The sequence below is a fragment of the Gavia stellata genome, chromosome 5 (assembly GCF_030936135.1).
Source record: "Gavia stellata isolate bGavSte3 chromosome 5, bGavSte3.hap2, whole genome shotgun sequence".
Lineage (NCBI taxonomy): Eukaryota > Metazoa > Chordata > Aves > Gaviiformes > Gaviidae > Gavia > Gavia stellata.
In genome coordinates this window covers 27,683,544-27,706,695 of record NC_082598.1, presented here as the reverse complement: position 1 = coordinate 27,706,695, position 23,152 = coordinate 27,683,544, and the positions used below count along the sequence as shown (strand labels likewise).

Below are 23,152 nucleotides of genomic sequence, written 5' to 3'. Positions count from 1 at the left end.
TCAAAGCTTGAAAGGGAAGCCTTAAACAGACCCATATGGTTGCTCATGGTTCAGACATTATTGTTTATATATGTGTGTATACATATAGATGCTATATCAATGGTATATTCATTATATATATACACATATGTGTGCATAATTAACACGCCCATGACCTACTTAAGCTATTCTGAGGCATGGTTTCATTTCAGAAGAAATTATCTGCGTATATTTACAGATTTCCAAACAGTACAGATCGACTCTTATGTTTTCAAATCTGTTTATATCAGCCAAATAATCACATTAAAAATGTATTTTAATGTATTTTTGCTAGCTTAAATGCAATAGTATTATTTGCATGAGTCAGAAGAGAAAACACGAGAGCAACGATCTTTTTTGGTTGTTCCCCTGGGCTGGAGAAGACTGACTTGCTGAAGACGACAGTGTCTTTGAAGAAGATTCTTTTAAGCCATGGTTTAGAGACATTAGAGCAAAATAAGTGGCTCCCTTTTGTGTTAGTTCGTTATTTGTCCCTTTAATCTTGGCCTGGGGTGCCTCTCGTTCTGCGATGTAACCGCTTGTGAATGAAGGTCCTCAGCTTCTGCTGATGCTCACCAGGCTCCTCCTTCTCCACCAGGAGAGTGGTTTAGATTTTCTCTGTGCAATGTATTTCCTATGAAAAAGAGCAGCCCTTTTCCACAGGCAACTAATTATTCTCGTGACAACAAAAACCCCCTGTTCCAGAGCGGGAGGCTTCATCCTCCACTTTTAACCTTATGCTGTCCTGAAGGTTTCGGGAGCTATAGTGATTCTGTTTCTTATTCAAACAGATATTGTTTCTCTCATATTACTGTGCCTTCTTCTTATGATTCATTTTTGATCAAAGCAACACAAGCTTTCTGAACAACAGAATCGGGAAACAGGGAATTGTGCTACCAATGGAGAAAGCAGCAGGCAAGTAAACAGATCTTTCCCTCTTACACCGCAGTACACAGCATCAGCTTTGAGCCCTTAAGGAGCAAAAGCAGCTCTGGAAAGACAGTGACACTTTTGCTATGGTGACAAAAGAGAGCTTCAGGCTAAGCTTGCAGAGCTGCATTGCCTGGGACAGAAACAACTGTGACTGCTGAAAACACTCCCCAACAGCCAGCAAGTTCAGCCATCTTCCTGGGGATTTTTCTGTTCTTGTGCATTTTTTTATCAGAAAAAGTGTACTGTAACACTGTGTAGTAACATGTCCACGGTATCACTCGTTGTCTCAGTGTGACTACAAATTTTGCCCAACATGTGAACAATATGGTCATTAAGGAGCTTTCTAACCATTTAGAATTACTCCTGGTACCTTGTAAAACTGCTGACAATAAAATGCTTTCAGGACAAAAGTTCAGGGATAATATACAGCATTTCCTACACAGACTTCTGCCTGCTCTGCCGTGTTCTCACTTAAATAATATTAGGAAGAACATTTTCCTCTGCTGCGCTCCAGATGCTGTTTCCATCGTTTTCACCAAAGTTGTGATATCACTGTTTTCTGGTATATTGTTGGTGATATTTCTTCTAATCCCTGCAGTTCATTGCTGATATTACCAACAGTGTATTTCATACTTCCAGAAATGGTTGTCATCGTGATGTGAAAGTTCAGAGCACAAACCACACACAGCAGGTTTTGGCTGTAATTCCACCTACACGTGTCTGCGTGCTTTCTCAGTGAGGAGCACCAAGCATGCAGCACTCATAAGGAACGGTAGAGACCTAAAGGAGGCATTAGGCTCCCTCCTGCCAAAGGCAGGTTCTTTCCTGTCTTTTGCTCACTTTCATCATGATTCAGTACAGCAGTAGGAAAGCAAAGGAAAGCACTTCAGCTCTCTTACACCCTCACTTTGGACCTCTTCTGGGGGGTGCTTCAAGAGGTCCTTCAAGAGGTGCTCAGGCTAAAGGCACTTGGCAGCTCTGACACTAGGCCCGGATTTGTCAAACGAGACTAAAGAAATGAGAAGGAAATCACAGTCCCAGCTTTGGGCATTTGGGGTTTCTTAGGTATTTTTTTTTATTTTTCACTTTCTTCAAGCCTGTTAACTTATGCAGTATAGTGCAAATGATCATTTTAATTTCAAAATGAAATCTGATCTTTTGGAATTAGTAGCAGAATATATATGCTCTCCTTTTCCCCGTGAGCAACCAATTTCTTGTATTGCTCTACTAATAAAACCCTATCTGTTTGTTTATTATTATTCCTCAGTTCAAGATGGGAAGCAGACTTTACTTTGAAAACCTTGTTCTTTCACAATTTTTCAAGGATTTAGCAATAGACAAATTATTTATCTTCATTCCCTGATTTGTATCATCTTATCTCTGAGGATGGAAAACTAGCCAAATCCCCAATATATTCTAAAATGTCCTTGTTGACTTCCAGGTCTATAAAAATGTGTGACAAAGTTGCAGAGGTACCTTCCAAACTGAGACCAGCATCAGCATTTTTTTTTTTTTTTGACAGTCAATATTTTATTCCCCTTCCACAAAGATCATGAGTTGCTGAGATAATGGTTCCAATGTGTGTCATATTGCAGAGGTTACATAGTTCCCTTGTGTCAAATTTCAGATTGATATACTGGGTAACATAATAGGCCAGGGCATGTTGTCAGTGCAGATACTATGGCCACGTGTGACCTTAGGTGTGCGAGATCTAAGCAGAAAGTATTTTCTGCCAAGAAAAATATATGGATTTAGGGCCAAAAGATGTTAAGAAATATTTGCGCAGCTTTGGCATCTGAGCTATTGCACTGGGTCACCAGGAACCCTCACAAAGGGGACTTCTTCCACCATGTCATTAAAATTCAGGCAACTCATCTAACTGATCTCTTGTGATATATGATATGCACTTAAGTCATGAGCTCAGAGCAGCTTAAATTAGAGTGAGTAAACCCCTGGCATAAGAGACGTACATTAACAACCAGCATCTACTTTTCATCAGGAACTTAAAATCCGAAGGAAATCAACAGTTCATTCAAAACAAGAGTGGTTTCGCTGCCTGTTTGGTCCTGCTCACCATACTTCTCATTTACAACAATATCACTCTTATTTACATCATTTATATAGATATATCATTAAGTGAGGTTAGAGAGAAGCAATGACATCTCTTGGCTGCTCTCTGTTTGTCAAAGGTATCTCTACTTTCCCTAGAATTAAATAACACTTCTGCCCCTCTGTTTCTAATACCGATTTCTTTAGGATTGCTCTAAAAGTCCTCCAACATCCCTTTTACTGTGGCACAATTTCTATTGTGTTCAATCAGGAAGACATGTCCCCTTTACATGATTACTACAGGCAGTCTGCCATTTTCCAGCAATATTTTTCAGGATTTCATGACCTTTCCCAATGAAGTAAAAATAGAACCACAAATTACTGTCTCCAGATCAAATAACTTTGAACACATCTAGGCAACATTTCTGCCCAGTCTCTGTCCCGTCTACAGCTATTACCATGTACAGTCTCAAATCCTTGCTTTTTTTAAAGAAATCAGTACTCCCAAAGATCTATCCTAAAAATGCATTTACGAGTTCAATTGCTGTAGAGGATCTCCTTCAGTAATACAAAGAAGAGTTTGCAGAAGAAGGTGCAGTGCTAAAAATCCTAAACTTGCTAGAAGTTCCATAAAAGGCCACATGGCCTAAGTAAAAGAAACTACAGTATTATGTATCACTATTTTTTCCCACTACAAGTCTCACAGTCTCACTGTCTACTCTGGTTTGCCTAACAGACTACTTCTGGGTTAGAGCTATTCTGCTCAGTCCTTTTGCTCCCCATAAAAAAAAATCATGCCTAAATTATGTTACATTAAGAAGAAAGGACAGGGCTTTTAGTGTAGCTATTATGAATGTCTTTGTACTGGATGGTGATTTGTTCCAATATCATAGAACAAGAAAAAAAAATTAAAAATGAGAATATAATAATTTCACAGCAAGGACATGCACAGTTAATGCTAGAGTACACGTCAACTCCTTCTTTCTTTATTACAGGCAACATGAGACCACAGTGTCATCAGAGATCTATCTGACTTCTTTAGTGAAGTTACAGATCAGCACTACTTAAATACCACTTTTGGGATTGCTATTAGTTTCAATGTGCATTTAATATGATCATTGACTTTGGACTGAGACAGCAATTTCCATTTGTTATAAAACTCTGATAGATTTAATCAGGTTAATTTTCCCTGCTATTAAAAAAAAATCAATTAATTCTAAAGGAAAGAAAAAAATCCCTCCTCACTTACACTAGGTGACTGTGATTCCAGCAATGCTTTGTACCAAAATACCTTTTCACTATTTCTAATCATTAGGAATTTAACTGTTGCATAATGTAACTTTTATACAGGACACACAAATTTTGCTTATTTAATTATCTTAGCTGGATTACTGACACAGTAAAAATTGGAGACAAGTGAAGGATACCTAAAGGAACTGGCCAAGAAGCCAAGGGATAAGATTTAACTTCCATCGTGTACTTCAGAGGGACACTGTCCAGAGTAGCAAGATGAGCAGTTGCCTTCCAGAATGCAAGAATGTCCAGCAAACAACAAATTAGATGTGAACTCAAAATTTCATATAATTGCCTATCCAAGGAGTAATGAGTCTGTGTGAAGTTACTCTCCCTCAGCTCAGACCAGAAAGGTAGCTGTTTCTTTTTATTTTATTTCAATAAGGAAAAACCCAGATCTCTGTAAACAAATCGAGGTTCTTTTGTATACAAGAAAGAAAATTAACAAATATTTTCCATAATAGAAAGAAAATCACTGAAGATTTTCCATAATAGAAAGAAAATCTGAGAATTTAGCAGACACAGTAAAATGTAGGGAGGAGCCTTCCAGGGCTGCAGAGAGGAACATGTGAGGTCTATGTAGGACACTCTCAGCTTGTGCCTCTGAGAATTGGAGGAAAAAACAGTTTGTAAATTCCCCTTGTCCTCGAGATGAGATAAATATGGGCAGAAGAGAAGACAAGAGGTGAAGAGTCTATCCTTTGTGCAGTGTCTGAAGGGCTATAAAGAATCCAGCTAAATATACAGGAAATGTTTGAAACAGCATGACTTTAGGACAATAATTCTTTGGTTCTTTCAAACTTCCCTTGGATGTAGCAAAAAACTAAGATTAAATGACTGATGAGAACATATGCATTTGTGGAGGGATTTTTATTTGTGGTTATTTTAAAGAGATCAGTTGAACACACACAGCTTCTGCTTGTTATGGACAAGCACTGTTTCCTGTTAAAATTTTACTTAACATGCTAAATTTCACTAATTTAAGTGCTGAACTGGTGTAATCTTTCTCATGTATAAGAATTAACATTAAGACCATTACTAGGTGGAGTGTTATTGGAGAGCACTAGAGGTGAGTAGGTGGTTGAACGTGGGACCTTGTAGGAAGGATTGTCCTACAACCTCCGTGAACGCATATGGTCCAGGATAAATCACCCTGACTGTGCTTGCTGAATTCAAGCACTGCAAGAATACAAGATTTCCAGTTTACCTCCTTGCTTTTTGAGACAAAAAGAGAAGCTAATCAATTCAATTGCAATGGAGACTGATTTGTATCCTGATCCTCAAGAAAAATCTGTAAAACACCTTATGAAGACAAATCTGTAACTTAAAATTCATAACTGTACCGGACACCAAAACTATCAAGCCAAAAGTAATACTGTTTTCATGCCACATGATATTATCCCTTGTTCCTGTCTGTGTCCATAGCAGGCTATTTGCTACTTGTCTCTCTCTCACCCCTGAGAGATAACTACCTTTATCATCTCACCCTTTCCTACTCCCACTCCTTCTCCTCCTGATGCTGCCTCCATTCCTCGGAAACCAGATACCTCTGGTGTAACTGATGCATGTCTAAATAAACCTGAATCAATTGGTTTCAACTCATATTTAGCTCTGAAATCTGTTGCATTTATTTCAGACCTAGAGAAGGAGCTATGTGTTGAAAACCTGCTTCTTTTTATAAGATACAAGTGATATACAGAACACAAACTCTTCCTCCAGGTATCTGTTGCCTATACCTTTAGACCATACAGCAGAATATCACTACCTGTGGTCATTACACTAAGGACATACTAAGAATAAGCATGTGCCAGGCATATGACAAGCCATATGTTACAGGAGAGTCTCCACCCCTGCATGGTGTCACACTCTCAGACCACTGTCAGGACAGACCGCGCGTCCGATGTTGAGGGCAGCTTTGGAGAGATCCCCAAAAGTCAGGCTGGACATGCTCATAATGTTCTGTCACGTGCATCTTTGCTGAAGAGATGGTGAGGAGGCACTCAGTGTCTTTCAAGAAGTAGATCAGTCATTAAAAATCAGCAGTCTCTGAACAGCTGTTAGCATATGAGAACAAAAGAAAAAGAAGTTCTGAGTTTTATCCAGCTGCTCTGCTGGGATCTGGGGTCTGAAGTACAAAAATTTTCCCAGAATCAAAAGAAGTTTTCAAATTCAGGTGTTATTTCTGGATTATAGTATCTAAAATTGTTGGAGGAGGAGTCAGAGAAGGATGTAACTGTTATTTGAATAAAATGAAAGATATATATACACACACCTCTATAGAGGTATGAATACTAGGCTATATTCTATACTCTAAGACCTAAGTTAATAGAGTTAATTTGTCTGCACTCATTGTGCTATTGATCATTTAGGTGTTAGAACATCTTAAACAAGTTCCCCTTAGCTTTTTTATTCCACACTGAACTATACTGACAGAGTAGACTTCTTATTCCAGCATGTAATGTCATTACTAGACACCTGTTAATTACTAAATATGCACACTTCTACTGATTAAATGTATATTTTAAATAGATAACAATATTATTCTTCTCAGTTTCTCTGAAATGAAGAAATTGTTACCAAGAAAATGAAACTGGAGAAATCCAGTATCTCAGTCTAAACTGAATGCTTTTAAATTTCCTTGGTATTTTTAGGTGTGAACAGAAACATTTGTATCTTATTTGAAATACTTTAGCCATAGGTCTATACACACTTACCAGTAAGAATTTCCAAGCTTAAAACAGATCATATAAAGTAAAATGCTAAAAGAAGAAGTTACTTCAAAACTGTAACAAAAAATCAGGATAATCATGTTTGGGTTGAGTAACATGGCAGGCAGTTAAGTTTATTTTGTGAAACAGAGAAGCATCATCTAAGATCTGACATGTGTTTTCCTAGTTATGGCACAGATTTTGGCAAAATCATGGAGGTACGTTAGGCGTGGTAGCAGTAGGTGCTATAGCATCCAATGCACTCACTCGTTGTGTCATCCCACAAGCAGGCTGGAGAAGGCATGGCTGTACGTGGGGCATAACGTGATATCCAAAGCCTCTGCTGAAGTGCTGCAGTCTTTCACCATGTCTCATGCAGGACTGAAAGTGCTAATGAAGAATGTGAACTGATCTGGTCTGGTAAAGTCTAGAGGAAGTCGTAAGTGTTGTGCTAGGAAAGGGTTATTCCAAACACAGCTTTGGGCCCGCCTCTGAGAATCTTGCAATAAAAATAAGAATGCCACAGAGCACCATGAGACTAGCAAAGCAAATTTCTGAGGACAATGGTACAAGGTTTTGTGTTATTTTCTTCGGAAACAAAGGAAGGAAAATGGGGCTTTATTATTCCGAGTTTTGGGTTTAGCTATGTGGGGTTTTAGCCAATAACTGATGTCACTTCTGGTAAATAATTACTTCTGTTTTTTCATAATCTCCCTTCAAATGAAAGAAAACATTCTGAAGAGGTTGTGCACATATCAAGCTCTAGAACAAAAGTGCATGAGAATAGGAAGGTAGTTAATAATTTTAATTTGATTGATTTCATTTAATAGCAAAACACAGAAGCTATTTCATCCATGAAGGGTGGTTGTTATTTTTCCTTCAATTAGACAAAGTATCCAGCTAATGCATCATTAAGCTCTTGCTCTTGCAATTAAGGTAATAGTGGTCCTTCATGGATAAGACATTTTCCAGTATTTGGTCAATAGAAACAGCACTTAAAAATTCTTATATCTCTGTGAGAAATGACAAAATATTTGCAGCCAGTTTCAACTGCAGCTTACAGGAGAAAAAAGTATCACTAAGCGCAAATGCTCAAAACTGAAAAAGTTTTCCAAAAACTTGTGACGACCTCTCTTAGTTTGAAACATACATCCTTGCTTCTGCAGACATGATATGATCCTTTTGAGCTATCATGTAAAAAACACTCAGAATGTAATGACTGCTGAAAATATTAATAGTATTTTAATGTCAGAGAATCAAATACTGATAAAGATAAACAAATGTTACCAAACTTGCTACCAGTATGTCACTATTGACATTCATCTCTAATGAACAGTGATGAAATGGTGAACCTGGTGCTCAGGTTAGGTAAAAAATTTACAACAGAAAACTCAAATTTTCTATTTACTTTACAACATAGTTGATTTTTATACACAGATTTAAAAAGTTAAAACAGACATGTTATAGCTATGTTTAACAATTTAATTATTTCTAGGTATCTAATAACATCAACTGAGGAAGGAAAGAAGGAAAGTCAGAAACTGCTAGTTTTTCAGATATAAATCTTTTGGGAAAAGTTTATACTTAAAAAAAAGGGGAAGTACTTCAAAGAAATTTTTTTAGGGGGAGAAGACTTAGTGTATTCCAATTTCTGCCTGATAACATCTACATGAATCTGAGCATCAGCAAAGATTGTTTTTGTCTCAAGATTCAGATTAATATTCTCTCCCTCAGTGCCTCTGAGGTAAGCAGGGATGTTAAAACAGGGATGTTAAATCTGACGAACTGTTCAGAATTGCTGTGCTGATCTTCACTGTTTACAAAATAGTTTTAGATTCACAGGCAAGAAGCCATTTATCAGTTTGTAAATATTACTGGTATTATCAATATGAAATGCCATGTTGGGAAAAAAAGTGCTTTGGGAATTTAGTAAAACTCTTAAAAATAAAGCTCATTATGAAGTTAAGCCAAAAAATTAAAAAAAAAAAAAAAAAAGAAAAAAGGTATTAACTGCTTTGGCTTTATGCTGTTTCTCTCCATGTGTACATTGCATGAAGACAGTAGGTTACAGGAGGTTAATAGCCCCACTCAAGGTGGCTGTCAGGAGGAGTGGAGGACAAAGGCTGACACTAGCTGTGGATTTAGGAGAACAGGGTGGAATAAACTACCTCTATTAAGCAGGATGGATGAACTGTTTGAGGGAGAGAAGATGAAATGAGTGAATCTGGGATCAAATTCTAAAGCCAAGTTATGGTATAGCAAAGTATTCTGGACCATAAGTTATAGTACAGCAAAGACAGATTGTAGGAAAGCTCCAAGACAGGACAATAGGATTTGTGGCTATGCCCTGAGGCTGCAAATCCTACAAAAGTAGATATACCTCGTTGGCTGAAGGTAAGCGTAAAGTGTGGCATGACATATTTGGCATTATTAAGCATTAGATGCTCTGCAAGAAGTATAGGCTGCAATAGGAAAGACTTACTACCATCATAGACCTGATAAAGGAGCGGAGAATAAATGTAGAAAACTATTATAGGGTTTTTCAAACCATATTGCTCATGAAGTATGTCCTGGAAGATCAGATATGGTCGCTATAAAAAGACGAGACAATTTTATTGCTAACTTTTCTTTGATACAGGATGCAAATATTTGGTTGAGAATGTGAGAAAAGACTGACAAATTTAGGATTATTATGTCCCAAACTGGTAAAAGAATGTGGGACATGGAAAAAGGAAGCACAGCACCAGTAGCCTCAATGCACTGTGTGCACTGCCAGGGGGTATCGCAAGAACATGAGATCAAGTATCAAGGAGCCCTGTTGTGAAACTCTGCATCCTGCAGAAAGTGCGTTAATGGGTCTCTCTAAAACACTGAGGAAGATGATTACAGACTAAACTTTCTGATATGCTTGTCTGTTAATCTTGCTTTAGTTATTCTTGCTTCTCCTGAGATCCTAACTGCTGGAGGGAATAATAGTGATAATAATATTCTACTTAAGTTTGAAAGTACAGTTCTGTTGTTTAATAGTATTCTAGTAAATTTTATTCTGTGGTTATGATGAAAAGGAAAACTTATCAGCATCAGCTATTACCATCAAACTGTAATAAGAGGCAGCATGATTCTTCTATAATACTAAAAGCAATGATTGCAATATCTCAAACATACGAGTAATGATGATGACTGATTATTTTTGTGCTTATATTTAACAAAAAAATGACAAGTTTTTACTGAGTCCTCTAATTTTGCAGACTGAGGTATTGATCTTACGTCCTGAATATCTGATTAGATCCCTGAGGCAGTATAAAGAACTCATTGCTAGTGCAGCTCTACTACTGATGCATAAGGTTTAACACAAATACATCATCCCACAGGTCTGGAGGCTTTTTGCTGGAGTACAACATCTCAGTCCTACTGTGCGCTACTCCCACTTGTCATACAATGGGGAAAATTAATGTGCAAAAGAACTTTGGGGATAAGACACAGTCTAGATGTTCTTCAGAGTTTCAAACATTGGCCCAAATCATGGGCAGAGCCCCAAATGGAAATAGTATAAAGCTGGTACTGGCAGTTAGCTCAGACAGTAGTCAGATTTAGTTGATGCTTTGTAGATTTGTCATCCTCACTCATTTATAATTTACCTGAGTTGTGATCAGAAAATAGTTTTTCCCGTATCTGACAGACAAGAATGCATCCACCAGATTAAATTCTATAAAGTAAAATAAAAATTTTAAGTGGTAATTTGTTAAGTGCTTAAATTTAAATGATGACTTTTGATGATTTTTTTCTTGATCATTATTTGTCTATTTTGAACAGATCAAGATCAATAATAAAAATAACAACTTGTAATCAACCTTCTGACTGTTTTGTCTAGTCACAACAAGTTTTTTTCTCCGGATCAAAATATAACTCTCTGTCAGCTACCAGAGAACGTTACTCTGCAGAATTTTTCTTTTATATACTTTCAAATTTCAGGTCACTAAGCGAAAATTATTTTAGTTGTACTTAATGTCTGATTTTTGGGTTTTTTTTCTTTTAAATAATAACATGATCCTTCTGTCAGTGGAAAAAATATAAGGCCTCAAAGAGAGACAGGTAGTATATGTTTTATTGCAGTGTGGCTTTTCTTGAGTGGAAAACTTACTGGATTTCATAAATCTTTTAATTCATTTGAAACCAATTCTTCAAAGTAGAGAAGATAAGCTAGAAGAAGCTTAAACTGCAAGCTTTTTTCACAGCCTTTTTTCACCTTCTAATGTAATTATTTCCTCATTCATCACCCTTAAGCAAATTAATGCAAGGAGAAAGAAAAATAGGATTAAACATAAAGATTTATTTCTAATAATTTTTACTTTTCAAATTATTGTTGGTTTACAACGTCCTTTACTATCATCTCTAAATTATTTAAAGTAAGCTAAGCAAACTAAATTCTTCTCCTTACTAAATTATTTAGGGCATAAATGTTTCCTGTTGCATGCTTTTTTGGTCAAATAATGTGTCTCAGGCTCAGTGAATAAAATTAATTTTAATGTAATAATACAAAGGCAATACCTAGGAAAAGTACTTGAAGTATCTTTCTTTATGTATTTACTCATGAAAATTGTAAAATTCAGTTCAGTAAAATTCATTTCTTATTTTCATTAATAAAAAACCAAAACTCTCAAGAATTTTTTGCTACTTTTTTCATGTGACACCAAAGTCAAAAGTAGTAAGTTTTCTTCCAATACATGTTTACTTGCAGCAGAATTAACTTCCCTTGTTTCAAGATCTATCAGGTTCTTTTCATTCATAATTATGAGTTCCCAGGTGTGGCAAATTGATTCACAGAGTGAGTGAACATCTTGGAGGGTTTCAAGACACACCACATTCTTATTTTAAAAGAGGCATTTATACTATACACTACATAGCATTAATTCGGTAACACTGTTTCACAGTACTTCACTTGTAAAGGGAAGGCAGACTAGATCCAATCAAACAAGTATTTTAATCACTAGAATGATCCTCATTGATTTGAGAGGACTGTGTTTGAGAGCAGCAAACTTTAGAATCAGGTATGGAGGTCAGTAAGCTCTATGTCTGATATAGTTTATAGATATGAATTAAAAGGCAAAGCTTGTTTATGCAGCATTGCCTGCAGAAACTCTCATCATTCCAAATTAATATAAAATATTTTATTACAGTAGGTTGCTGACAGGTAAGACGGTCTCTCTGGTTTTATGTGTCTTTAGAAATAGTACAGCAAGGAAATAATGAGAAATTGAATGGAAATAAACACCCAGATGCACTATTTCTTATTAAAAATGGCAAAAGACGACCCATTGGTGTGTTAAAAAAGTAAGCTACTCCCCAACAGAGCAAAACCAAAAATCATTAAATAGTGTAAGATTAAATAAAATTCATAATCTCTAGGCTCTTAAACAGCGCAAGTGAGAAACGCGTTACTCTGAAATACCCCAACGTTATTACAAAGTAAAAAAGTGAGGAGGATGAACACCCTGCTTAAAGTGGTCCTCCCTATTTGGAGTAACAAATTTACTTATGTTCTGCTCTTATGAACACTAAAATCCTCTACGGAGAAGACCAGTCATATGCTGAGACTACGTAAAATGGAAGTACATGTAGGTTTGCCAATGTGTGATCAACTGTTGAAATTTAAAATATTATTATTTTATTCAGTATGACATGGCTTTTTACTTGGAAAGAAGTGCCAAATGCTTTCAGGACATTCATCCCTTTCTTAAAATTCATCAGATCAGTGTTAATGACAGGAAGAGAAGAAGAAGGTTTTATAGGTCAAAACTCATAGAGGAAAACCTGCTATTGAAACATTGAAGCCAAACTTCAGGCAAGCAGGGAGAAAGGAAAGCTCAAAAGAAGCTCCTAATGACCATCTGGTCACTGAAAATTCGCATACACAACTTCTGAGAGTGCTTGTTCATCTCAGATGGGTCTGAACTCACATGAGTGAATGTGTGTAGATGTTGAACAGGCATCTGACTTCTGTAGACATCTCGTGCCAAGTGTGAATTCAGTTGCTAGTCTCTACTACATCAGTATTTGATTTTGTTTTAGAAAGTACTCATATACTTCTTTCTCTGCCTCACAATGGGCAGTTGTTCCCTTTCCAAAAATTAACCAGAAAATGTTATCCATAGCAGTCTAGTATTTTCTGTCTCACTCTGCTTCATTTACCCCCCTCTTCTAAACACTCTTTTTGTTTCAAAAAGTTAGTTCTAAAGTTTTCTCCTTTCAAAAGTGTCATGAGGTCACCAAAGCATGTGTACTCTGCAGGTCATTATATACTGCAACATCATATTTGTCTAGCCAGTTAGAGTGATATATACAATTTCCAGAGCAATAGTCACAGAGTCCTTGTTGCTTATACCTGAAACAATACCTTTATTTGTCAGTCAGTAGGAGCCTTTGCCACGGGAGGGCCTACGTTTATCCATGAAGTTTCAAGCGTGCAAGACCTCAGACAGTCCTGGTGTAGGACCCAGTTCCCTGCAGCATTTTAGTTTCTACTTTTCAGTTCTTCTTCATGGAAGTAACCAGGAAATGAAAAATTAAATTTGTAGAAAAATCGGAGAACGAGTTGCATCATGTCATGTCCTAGGACGTGAATCCTGGTAAAGCCAAGCCACCTGATGGCTATAGCATATCAGTATGGGGGATATGTAGCCTGCTGGAAAGCACACTCTGAGCTACCGGGCTGAGAACTCCAAACCATTCTCTTTCTCAGGATCAAAAAGATTATCTTGCAAAGCAGACAGCCTAAGGGTTACCTTGATCTTTGCTACTTGCTCTCATATATGTTAATATGCTGTCAGCCAGAGAACATTTACTCGGATCCTTACCTCAGTGTAGCAACAAGGGCCAGAAACAAGAGGAGCAGAGCTTGATGCATTTAGAAATAGAAAATTTCCTGTACAGCGATGCAGCTGGATGAGTCTTAATTGTCATATCAGAGGAGATCACTGCTAACTCCTTGGAAGTAAAAATGCAATACTGGTGTAAATCAGAAGAGAGCTGCATCCCTTCCCTGTTCTCAGACTGCCTTAAAAGTTTTATTACTAGCTGCCCGATACATCTCTTATACCACAAAGTGTCATATCCCTGAACTGGCTTCTGGGTTTGCCTTAGTAATGGTGTCATTCTGTCACCTTCAGTGCTTCTAGGATGGTTGGAGTGAGCTGAGAAGCCAGACCCAAAACCCAGGCAAAGATGTTAAGCCATGCAGTAAAAACATCATGCAAAAAAATTTGGGTTTGGTTTTGGTTTTTTTTTTCCATGCAGGCTGCTACAAGGAAAATATAGCTGGAGAGAAAAATCTGGTAATTCAGCTGATGACAGAGGAAAAAAGAACTTTTCTAGTACTGGAAATTTGTCACAAGTTTCTTGAAAAATGAAGAACGCTCTATTTGTGATAATTACGTGCCCTGTGTTTTATTTCATTATCTTCTAGTCTCCCATAAACACCCTCTGAAAAAAAGATTCTACAAAACATGACCTTTTGCTTTCATCATTACTTCTTCTAAAAAGAAAACTAAGGAGGTTTTGCCTAATCTTTGCTTGTAGGAGTTAAGTGCCTCTGCCAGAAGGGTAGTGCTTACGCTGGGACAGCCTCTCTAGGTTTCCTGCATGGCCCCTGGAGATAAATCAGGAAAGAAACTGGATTTAGTGTATTTGTCTCACTCTGAAAAGAAGTCATTTTCTGATTGCCTGAGAGGTGGGAAAACCAGCTTCAGACCCTCATTCCACATCAAAGAAGAACATCTTCAGTTACACTTTTGACGAGTTGTAGTAATTGGACCACATAGGGTTTCAGTGGAAGAATGGTGATATGGACTATCTCATCGAGTAAAATGTCTTTTCAGGGGTGAAGACTGTGAAACTACAGTATCACAGATACACTGGCATTTTCTTCAATAGTAATTTCCCTCAAGGGCAAGTTTGCTTATGCCATCTTAAGTGTGGGATTCACTACTGTGAATGCGCTCACCCCCTAAACCCATAACATATTATCAATTGAGAAAAGTAAGTTTTTATGCATCAGAAATGATGACATTCTAAGCATCAGTATTTTGCTTTATGCTGCATTTCATTCCCTATATACCAGTCTGGACTACAATATTAGCCAGAAATGGAGGTTACATGATGGTATTAAATAAAAGAAGGGAACTGTATTTTCTTTCTTTTCTTCTTACCCATGCAGTAATAAGTTAAGAACACCTGCAATTCAGAGTTTTATAGATGGGGTGCTGCTAAGCATTGTGGATGGCCTCTGTAGAAAACGTAATCTCTCTCATGTTATGCATAAGATCCAGACACTCCTTCTGAGCCTCACTGTAGAAGGTGTAGGAGCAGCAGGATCTCACAAACACATTCAAGCCTGCACATTCAATAGCTCATAGATTATACGTAAGTCCTTTAGAGTCAAATGTTCAAATAAAGAAGTTAGCCCAACTTGTCCAACTCTTCACCACCAACTACCACCTCTAGATACAGCAAGTGGAATGGAGTTGGAGGAAAGGTTGTTCTCTGTTGATTTAGGTGAGGGAAATAAGGTATTGGGAAATGTTGTCAGAAGGGACTGTTTTGCAAGCCATGCTTTGTGCAGCTGTAGCTATCCTGCTTTATACCACAGCTATGCTGTGCCCAAAACACTGAAAGGAAAGCTGAGTTTCCCATCACAGACAAATTAAGCAAGGTTGTATATGGGGAAGAGGGAAAGGAAATGGGGTCCCCCACCAGAGTAAGCAGCCTCTAGTAACACCAGCTGCACTTACCGAAACCCCAACCAGCACAGCTTTACAAGGAATGAGGCAACAAGCAAAACGTGACATGGCTTAACATTTGCTAAAGCAGTTTGGGCAGGATGAAATGCCTACCATGGAAGCCTTTTCTAACCAATACCAATGTTACAGAACATCTCAAAACACAAGGTCAAAAACAAGTGAAAAGAATGGAAAGAATGTAAAGAAGATATTTCATAACGAATGTACCTGGTATTTAGACGCATTAAAGATAAAAACTGTCTCCACTAACTTTCCACTAACTAGTAATAATGATTAACACAAGGACAAATTTTAGAAAAATAGAATAGAGTGCCAAAATAGTGCCCTAAAGTTAACCTGCCTCATTATAATCTCATTGTAATGTGAAAACCACACCTCCTAGCTAGAAAACACCCCCAACCCAAATAAGCCCCCTACTCTCTGAGTGTGTGTAGTGAATTAAAAGAGAACTGTATCTTTAAGATGAAGTAGGAAAAGTATTAACCAAAAGTTAATTAAGGGGTAGGACTAGTAGGCGTAACTTTGTTAACTGTTTTAAATACCTGTCATGATTTTAACCCAGTGTGCATGTTAGGAGCAGAAATCCCCCAGTGCTGCAATAAAACAATGTCAGCTTTCTAAACTACCATTTGGTTTGGAGAGTTTTCTTCGTTACGATTTTCGGTAACACCAATTTCAACAAGCTGCTAAACCTCTGTACTGCTTGTGCCAGTGCAGACTGACAGCAGGAACAGGGGGAAGATGTGCAATGTCAATGCAAGCAGAGAAAGGTGGCACACAAGTACCCTGTTAAAAAGTACTCTGTGGAAGTGCATGAATGCTAATGCATTTTCAAACTGGAATATATCCAATGTGGAGAGCCCACAGTCCATTCAGACTAACTGCTGACTAATTTTCTTGTGCTTGTGTTGGGGAAACCCACCAAAAATGACAAAGGTATATACAGTGCTGGAGTTGTCTGGGCATAGACCAGTGGCCCTAAAGCACTCCACCAGGCTAGCCCTTGAACCATAACAGTTACTGAGCTGAAAAAGCAGAAATCTCATCCACAATGACTTTGTATGTAATTTATAAAGCTATCTGGTGTTCTCACTTGATCACTGTGGGATCTACTGTCATATGGAGGATCATAAAGCTCTGAGATAGTACAACAATGGTTATCAACATCTATGACGTTAAATGTTTATGTAACGTTGTCTAATAACATTAATTTAGTACTGAGCATGAAGCAGTACTAAAAGAGAAAGCTGATTCATGACATTTTTAAGAAATGTTTCTGTTCTCTGTTGCCACTTAGAATCCAGGCCAGAATTTGGCCATGGTAACTTTTCAGGGAAGTGCTAAGTTGAATGGTCTTGGGCTAGTCCACATCACAAAATCTTTATTCTCACTGATTTTTTTAAACTGCAGCTACTCAATAATCTGAAGGTTAAGTTTCATTCTGCCATAATCTTGGGGGCATGACTCAGAACTCTGTGAAAATAAACATATTCTATTGCTGATGATCCCCCATAGAAAAATTGAAGACTTCACATCCAAAGGGCTGATAATACGGTAAGTTTTGCAGACTACAAGTCTCTCTGTAAGGAATGTAGAAATATGTATTTCAGAGTTCATGTTAGTGAGCTAAGTTTAAATGGCTCCAATGATCAAACCAGCAGAAGTATACTACAAATGGATTTTTATTGACTGAATTGGATAAACAGATCAATTTTTAAAAAATCATATTACAAACTGGTACAGTACCATAAAATCAGTTTGTACATGTGGAGATGCGATTCTTAGCCTGCACAGCTCCTGCAGCGCTGTAGCCCATTCTCATTGCAAGCGGTACATTTGAGGGCTTTGAAAGAGTCTGTAAAGCAGTTCCGAAACACAGACATCTTGCTCCCATGGCATGCTGAGCACGGCAGGAAACCAAAGCCCCCGCAAGAGGGGCACTCGTGAGGATGCTGGACTCTCTGCTCAAAGAAGAAAGTGAGAAAGACAAAAATGTTACCTCATCAACCACCATAAGCTCTAGGACAATGAGGGCTCCAGGACAGCTGAGAATACACATTCTGGCTCCCATCTTCAGCAGTACCCACCACCCCATCCCAAGGTATACCACCATGGAAGACCAGTATATCTGCCTTTTGCTTTGGTCAGATCCACATGCAATGGTCAGAAAGGCTCACTGCAGGTTCATCAGTCCTGTTACATCTTAGTAGCCTGTGTTTATACTTGCCAAAATAACTAGTTAAAGGATAGCTTGCATACATTACTCCGATGTAGCTTTAGGTCTAGATCAATTCTAGGAGGTATTGCAATTGATTGAATCTGAACTCCAGGCAGTTTATGTTGGCATTATATTTTCCATGCTGTATGTTAAGATATTATGACTTTTAGCATTTGCATTCTCATGTTGAACATGTTGTTCCTATTACAGTTAGAGTTGATCATATCAAAAAGCAATTTATAGTTTCTGACAAGTAGTGCTTGAGGAAATAAGTGGTGTATTCAAATTTAAGGATGTAGAATGCCAAAGCTTTAAGTGTAAAAGAGAAAGATCATCAATATTCAACAGCTATACCTGGAGAAAATTCCTGCAAGCAAGACTTGGGCTCTCTCAATTGCCCTAATTGCTGAGTAAAACAATTTTACTCTATTTTGTTTTGGATTAAAGACAATGGAGGGCACAGGAAGATATTTCAAAGACATTTTTAAGTTTCACTTGCTGAAAGGGTTGCTAGTTTGTTTAATGATTGCCTTAAAGTTCTGTATCAGAGAAATGAAAGGTGCATCACGTTGGGTACTTACCACAGCACAGATATGTGGCTTTAACAGTTCACTGTTAAGTAAAGACTTTACAGATTTATTTACAAAGGAAGAACAGTAATCCATACAATTTCTGCTAGTGTTAGTCTGAGGAGTTATGCACCACTAAAAAATTATTACCAGAGTATACTAGAATATGTACAGATAACATAGTCCTTCTTGTAGCTTCATCAAGAAAACTGAAGAGAGATTTCTGCAAAACCATTAATAATAGCATTCATCTATTGACAACTCAAATGAACAGGCAAAAAAGGCACTTTTTCTTTTTGTCCTGTAGCTTACAAACTTGCCTTTCTTCTTCACTGGGTAAGCAACTCCTATTGCTATTAATTTCTCCAGGAACAATGTTTGGAAGTATTTAATGTAAAATTAGCATTCTTTTTATCTCAGAAATCCACATCTTTCATAATTTATGATGGCGGTTTACTTCATTGGAAATTATTGCAAATAATCTCAAAATTTTAAGAGAATAATATTTTTAATCTTTACATTCATTATTGCTTGTTAGGTTTGTAAATAACTACCTTTCCATGTAGTTAAGAGAACGAACAAAAAACAAATGCAAAATTGCTTTAGCTCACTTCCTTGAACAATGGTCATTTCCTTCTTGAACAGGTGACATTTTGTGTAACCACTTTCTGCGTCTTCAGTAATAAAGAAACCTGACTGACCCTTGCAATTGCAGCAAAGCCATTTTTGCAATTAAAAAACACCCAGTCAACAATGTGTTTGAAGCAGTCTTTGTATTCAGTAAGCAGTTATCATAGTCTGCTGTAGTCTGGCATTGTTTCTCTTTTAGAGGTACTTTCTGTCCCAAGATTAGGACACACATTGGACTAGGTAGTAATGTTATAGGACCCATCAAAGCAGGAACTGGGGACGTTTCACTCCAAAGTAATGAAAAATGTTAAGGAAGTGTATTAGCTAACTTTTCTAGTCAGGCAAGAAGAACGTTGCATGCTTTAATCATATGTATATATTTGTTTAATAGTTTCTGGTTAGCTATTCAATATGGTTCAATATGGCCAACAGGTTCTTCTGCATTTTATACAGAAATACATACACTGAGTCATGAGGCAAGGAAAGTTTTGCTGAATTGAGGAACAGGCAGGACAAATGCAGAAGGTGCCACCTGCACCATAAAGGGACAAGGCAGTTCACGATTTACTGGATAGTGTTATATCTACCTCCTGAATAAATCTACCTCCTTGGGCTCAGCCTGACTTGAACTTTTGAGGGAGTTCAGGAAGGAGACTGGCTGTAAGAAACCAACATGCTTCACCAACAGAAATACTTGTTTTGTGATAAACTCAAAGATATATGGTATACAAAGAGTTACTGAAAGCATGTTAGGAAAACATACACTGTAGCTTGGCTAAATGCAGGGAAAGAAAATCCTTGGGGCTAACTCAACTAGATGTACCTTTTTTTTGCTCTTTCATCAGTGTCTTTTACAAATATCATATCCTCATTATCTGTTTTTAATGTTGATGCTACATGCTTCTGAAGTTTATGTGTTATCTTAATTTGGTTAGGGGTGATTTCAAAATAACAAGATAATTAATAGCAACACATTCTTTCTCTAGGGACCCAGCTATCCGTATAACACAGACGTTATGACACACGTCTCCCCAAAATGTTCTTTTTTGCAGGTTATCCAAAGGAAAATAGAAAACTCCTTAAGCAGCCAATAGCACAAGACCAGCTGAAAAGTGATGACCAGTAGAGATCTTAGCTTACAGCAAAGCTGTGGGAGCAGACCCGCACTTCAAGTGTCCTCAGGAAGCATGCATCAACTGTTCACAATAAAAAGCAAACTTGCCCCAGAGAACTTCAACAGACAAGGCAAACTAAGAGCTGGAGAAAAGCATGATAACCTGTAATTTGAAATTTGTGCAAATTGGTGTAATTGGAAAGTTCCAGTATTTGCCCAGATTTTGTAGATGTTCAGCTTTAGGTCTAGCCAGAATGCAGATGTGCAGGTTCCCAACGAGTTCACTGCAGTACACAGAGAAGTGATGCAGCATCCATGCAAGAGGCCTGACTCCTCCAGGGCACGGTGAAGGTTAAATACCAAAGATGATGTCAAAAGTTATGGGAAAGGGAAAATGACTTGCCTTTCCTGCTGTGGCAAAACCAAGATAAAATAGAAATGGACATTTTGGTTTGATGTTCTCACCACTCCTGTTTTCTCAAACGTAATGAGCTGTGATACTATGATATCATTCATTCAAAGAGAAAGAGAAAAACAAAAAAAAAACATTTGGGATTACCAGTTTATAACAGAAAAGAAGGAACTGGTAAAAAAATAATCTTCTCAGTTACAAATATTCAATGTACGTTCTTTATATTTATTTGCAGAAATACAATTACCTCAATTTTGGTTAAGAGATCCTGCAGTTCCCCAGATTCATTCATTAGCAAAATTTTCTCAGCACCCTATTAGTAAGAAGAAGAAAAAGGTCAGCCAGTTTAGCATGAAAAAACAGAGATGATCAGAAGATGTGGTCTTGAAAATTTAAACAGGCTGAGGATAAATTTGACTCACATTAAGTATTTTGTAATTAGGTCAACCTTAGGAAAGTTAGAAGGAGAGGAGAATCTAATCGCAGTTCTGATAGAAGTTCCTGTGGTTCATTACCAGGTGTCATATCACATTGCCTTTTTGTAAAAGGTGATCCACCTTGGAAATTCTGATTGTGTTCACTTTATTTTACAGGGTATGCTTCCTGACAGAATAAAAAATACGTCTAGTTACCACGTCAAAAATTACAATTATATAAATACACAACACATCAGAGAATGCAGCAAAGTGAGAGAAGGAAATTGTATTATTTCAAATATTCTGGCAGTTGAGCATTGAATTAAGACATAATATGCCTAATGTATAACACAAGAAGAAAAAGGGTAATGAAAATACTGTAATAACATTAAAGTCAGACACAACAATGTATAATAATAATTTAGTCTGAGTACATTAGGCCTCTGAGGGGTTCTGTGATCTGAACAGAGGAAGTACTGAAGTGGTTTTTCTTTTTTCCTTCTGAAAGTAAATGCTAAGAGATTATTGCAGACAAAATGAAAGTGTCAAAGATGATGTAAGACTTTTTTTCCCTTTCTTCTAATTAGAGGGACACATTTGAATGCTTACATTTCACACTTAGGTAACTAAATTCACTGAATACTAAATATTACCAAACACTTACAGACACTTTTAGTCAGTAGATCACAAGAAACCGACAAAAGGTGAGGAAACTGAGGCACAACAGAGGTAACTGTACAGCTCTTACTCACTGCTAAGGGCGATTGGTCACACGTAGACTAGGTGGCGGGTTCATGCCATTGCAATGCCCCAGTTTGCCAGTCCCTGCATGCCCAGACTGTTAAATTTCACCTTTGGGTTTCCTTCCAGCATGAGCTGGGAGGTGCGGTGGGATGCTGGAACAGGGCTCGGACATGCCATTACTTTGAGCTGCCCACGATCAGCCACAGGGGCTCTCAGCCCCAGCTCCCCACCAGCACCACTGTCCCTGTTACTGGAAGGTACAGGAAAGGCTGCTGGGGAGCACAGGAAACACGTATGGACCAGTAATGTACACACCAAAGTGTCCAACCGTTCGCAGTGCTTCGCTGAGGACTGCAGAGGTTACAAGTGTGTAGCCCAAATGCCAACTAAGGGCCACCAAAACATTGCAATGGATTTTGTAGGTCACCCTACTAGGCTAGTTTTCCTGTGCAAGGTCTTTTTGCTCTGGCTGTGTACAAAAAAGAAGCACTTTTGACTCTGTGTTTGATGATTTTCATTTCAGCTAAAAAACAAAATGTTAGTATTTTAGTGGATGTGAATGTCACTTTTGCAGTGAACTCTTATACTCGTAGAGTGCTACATTTTCAAAGAGTGGTTTTTTTTAAAGAAGTATCTACAAGGTAATTAGTTGTGGTTAATGAGTCACAGCAGATGACAGGAGACTCAGATCAGCTAGCCTTACTTGTGCTGACTCTTTTATTGAAATCTGTTACAGATCACAGGCAGAGAGTATACCAGCTTCGACATACGCATTAGGGCTCTGTGTCCCCAGCAGAGCAGCTTTTAGCAGTCTGTCGGCCCCTCGCATACTTGCTCTCTAATCTTTCGCTGCTTTCACACAGAACGGGCAACAGGAGTGATTGGCACAACAAAGCGAGGGCTTGCCAAGGCGGCCCACAGAGTATTAGCTCAGGGCCCGAATTCACTACAGCGGCTTAAGACAAAGCTTGCGCTGCCCATCAGATGCAGAGACATTAAGGATTTGTAGCTTTGTTGATGCAATTGCGGCCCTGCAAATTCCCTAAGCCAGACAAGCCCCAATTTGCCCTCATTTAGGAAAGGATCTTTTCTCTGCAGCAACAGTTGGCAAAAGCATTCCTGTGACTTCTGCTCCATGTTACAGTGATGCTGTATGACAACTCTGACTGGCTTTTGCAGCAGTATAATTAAAAATCTGACAGGTTTCCCATTATAGATTCATATTTTAAAGGATTTATATTTCAGATGACATT

General features: G+C 37.8%; 1 protein-coding gene across 1 annotated transcript in view; it reads right to left on the bottom strand.

Moving 5' to 3' along the window:
* Positions 1-17,577: 17,577 nt before the first annotated feature.
* GRXCR1 (glutaredoxin and cysteine rich domain containing 1) overlaps positions 17,578-23,152 on the bottom strand; it is a 42,434-nt gene continuing 36,859 nt past the window's right edge. Inside the window, exons 4-5 of the mRNA XM_059818131.1 lie at positions 20,987-21,052; positions 17,578-17,757 (exon numbers count right to left, since the gene is read on the bottom strand). Coding sequence (XP_059674114.1) covers positions 17,578-17,757; positions 20,987-21,052 — 246 coding nt within the window. The remainder of the gene's footprint in view (positions 17,758-20,986; positions 21,053-23,152) is intronic.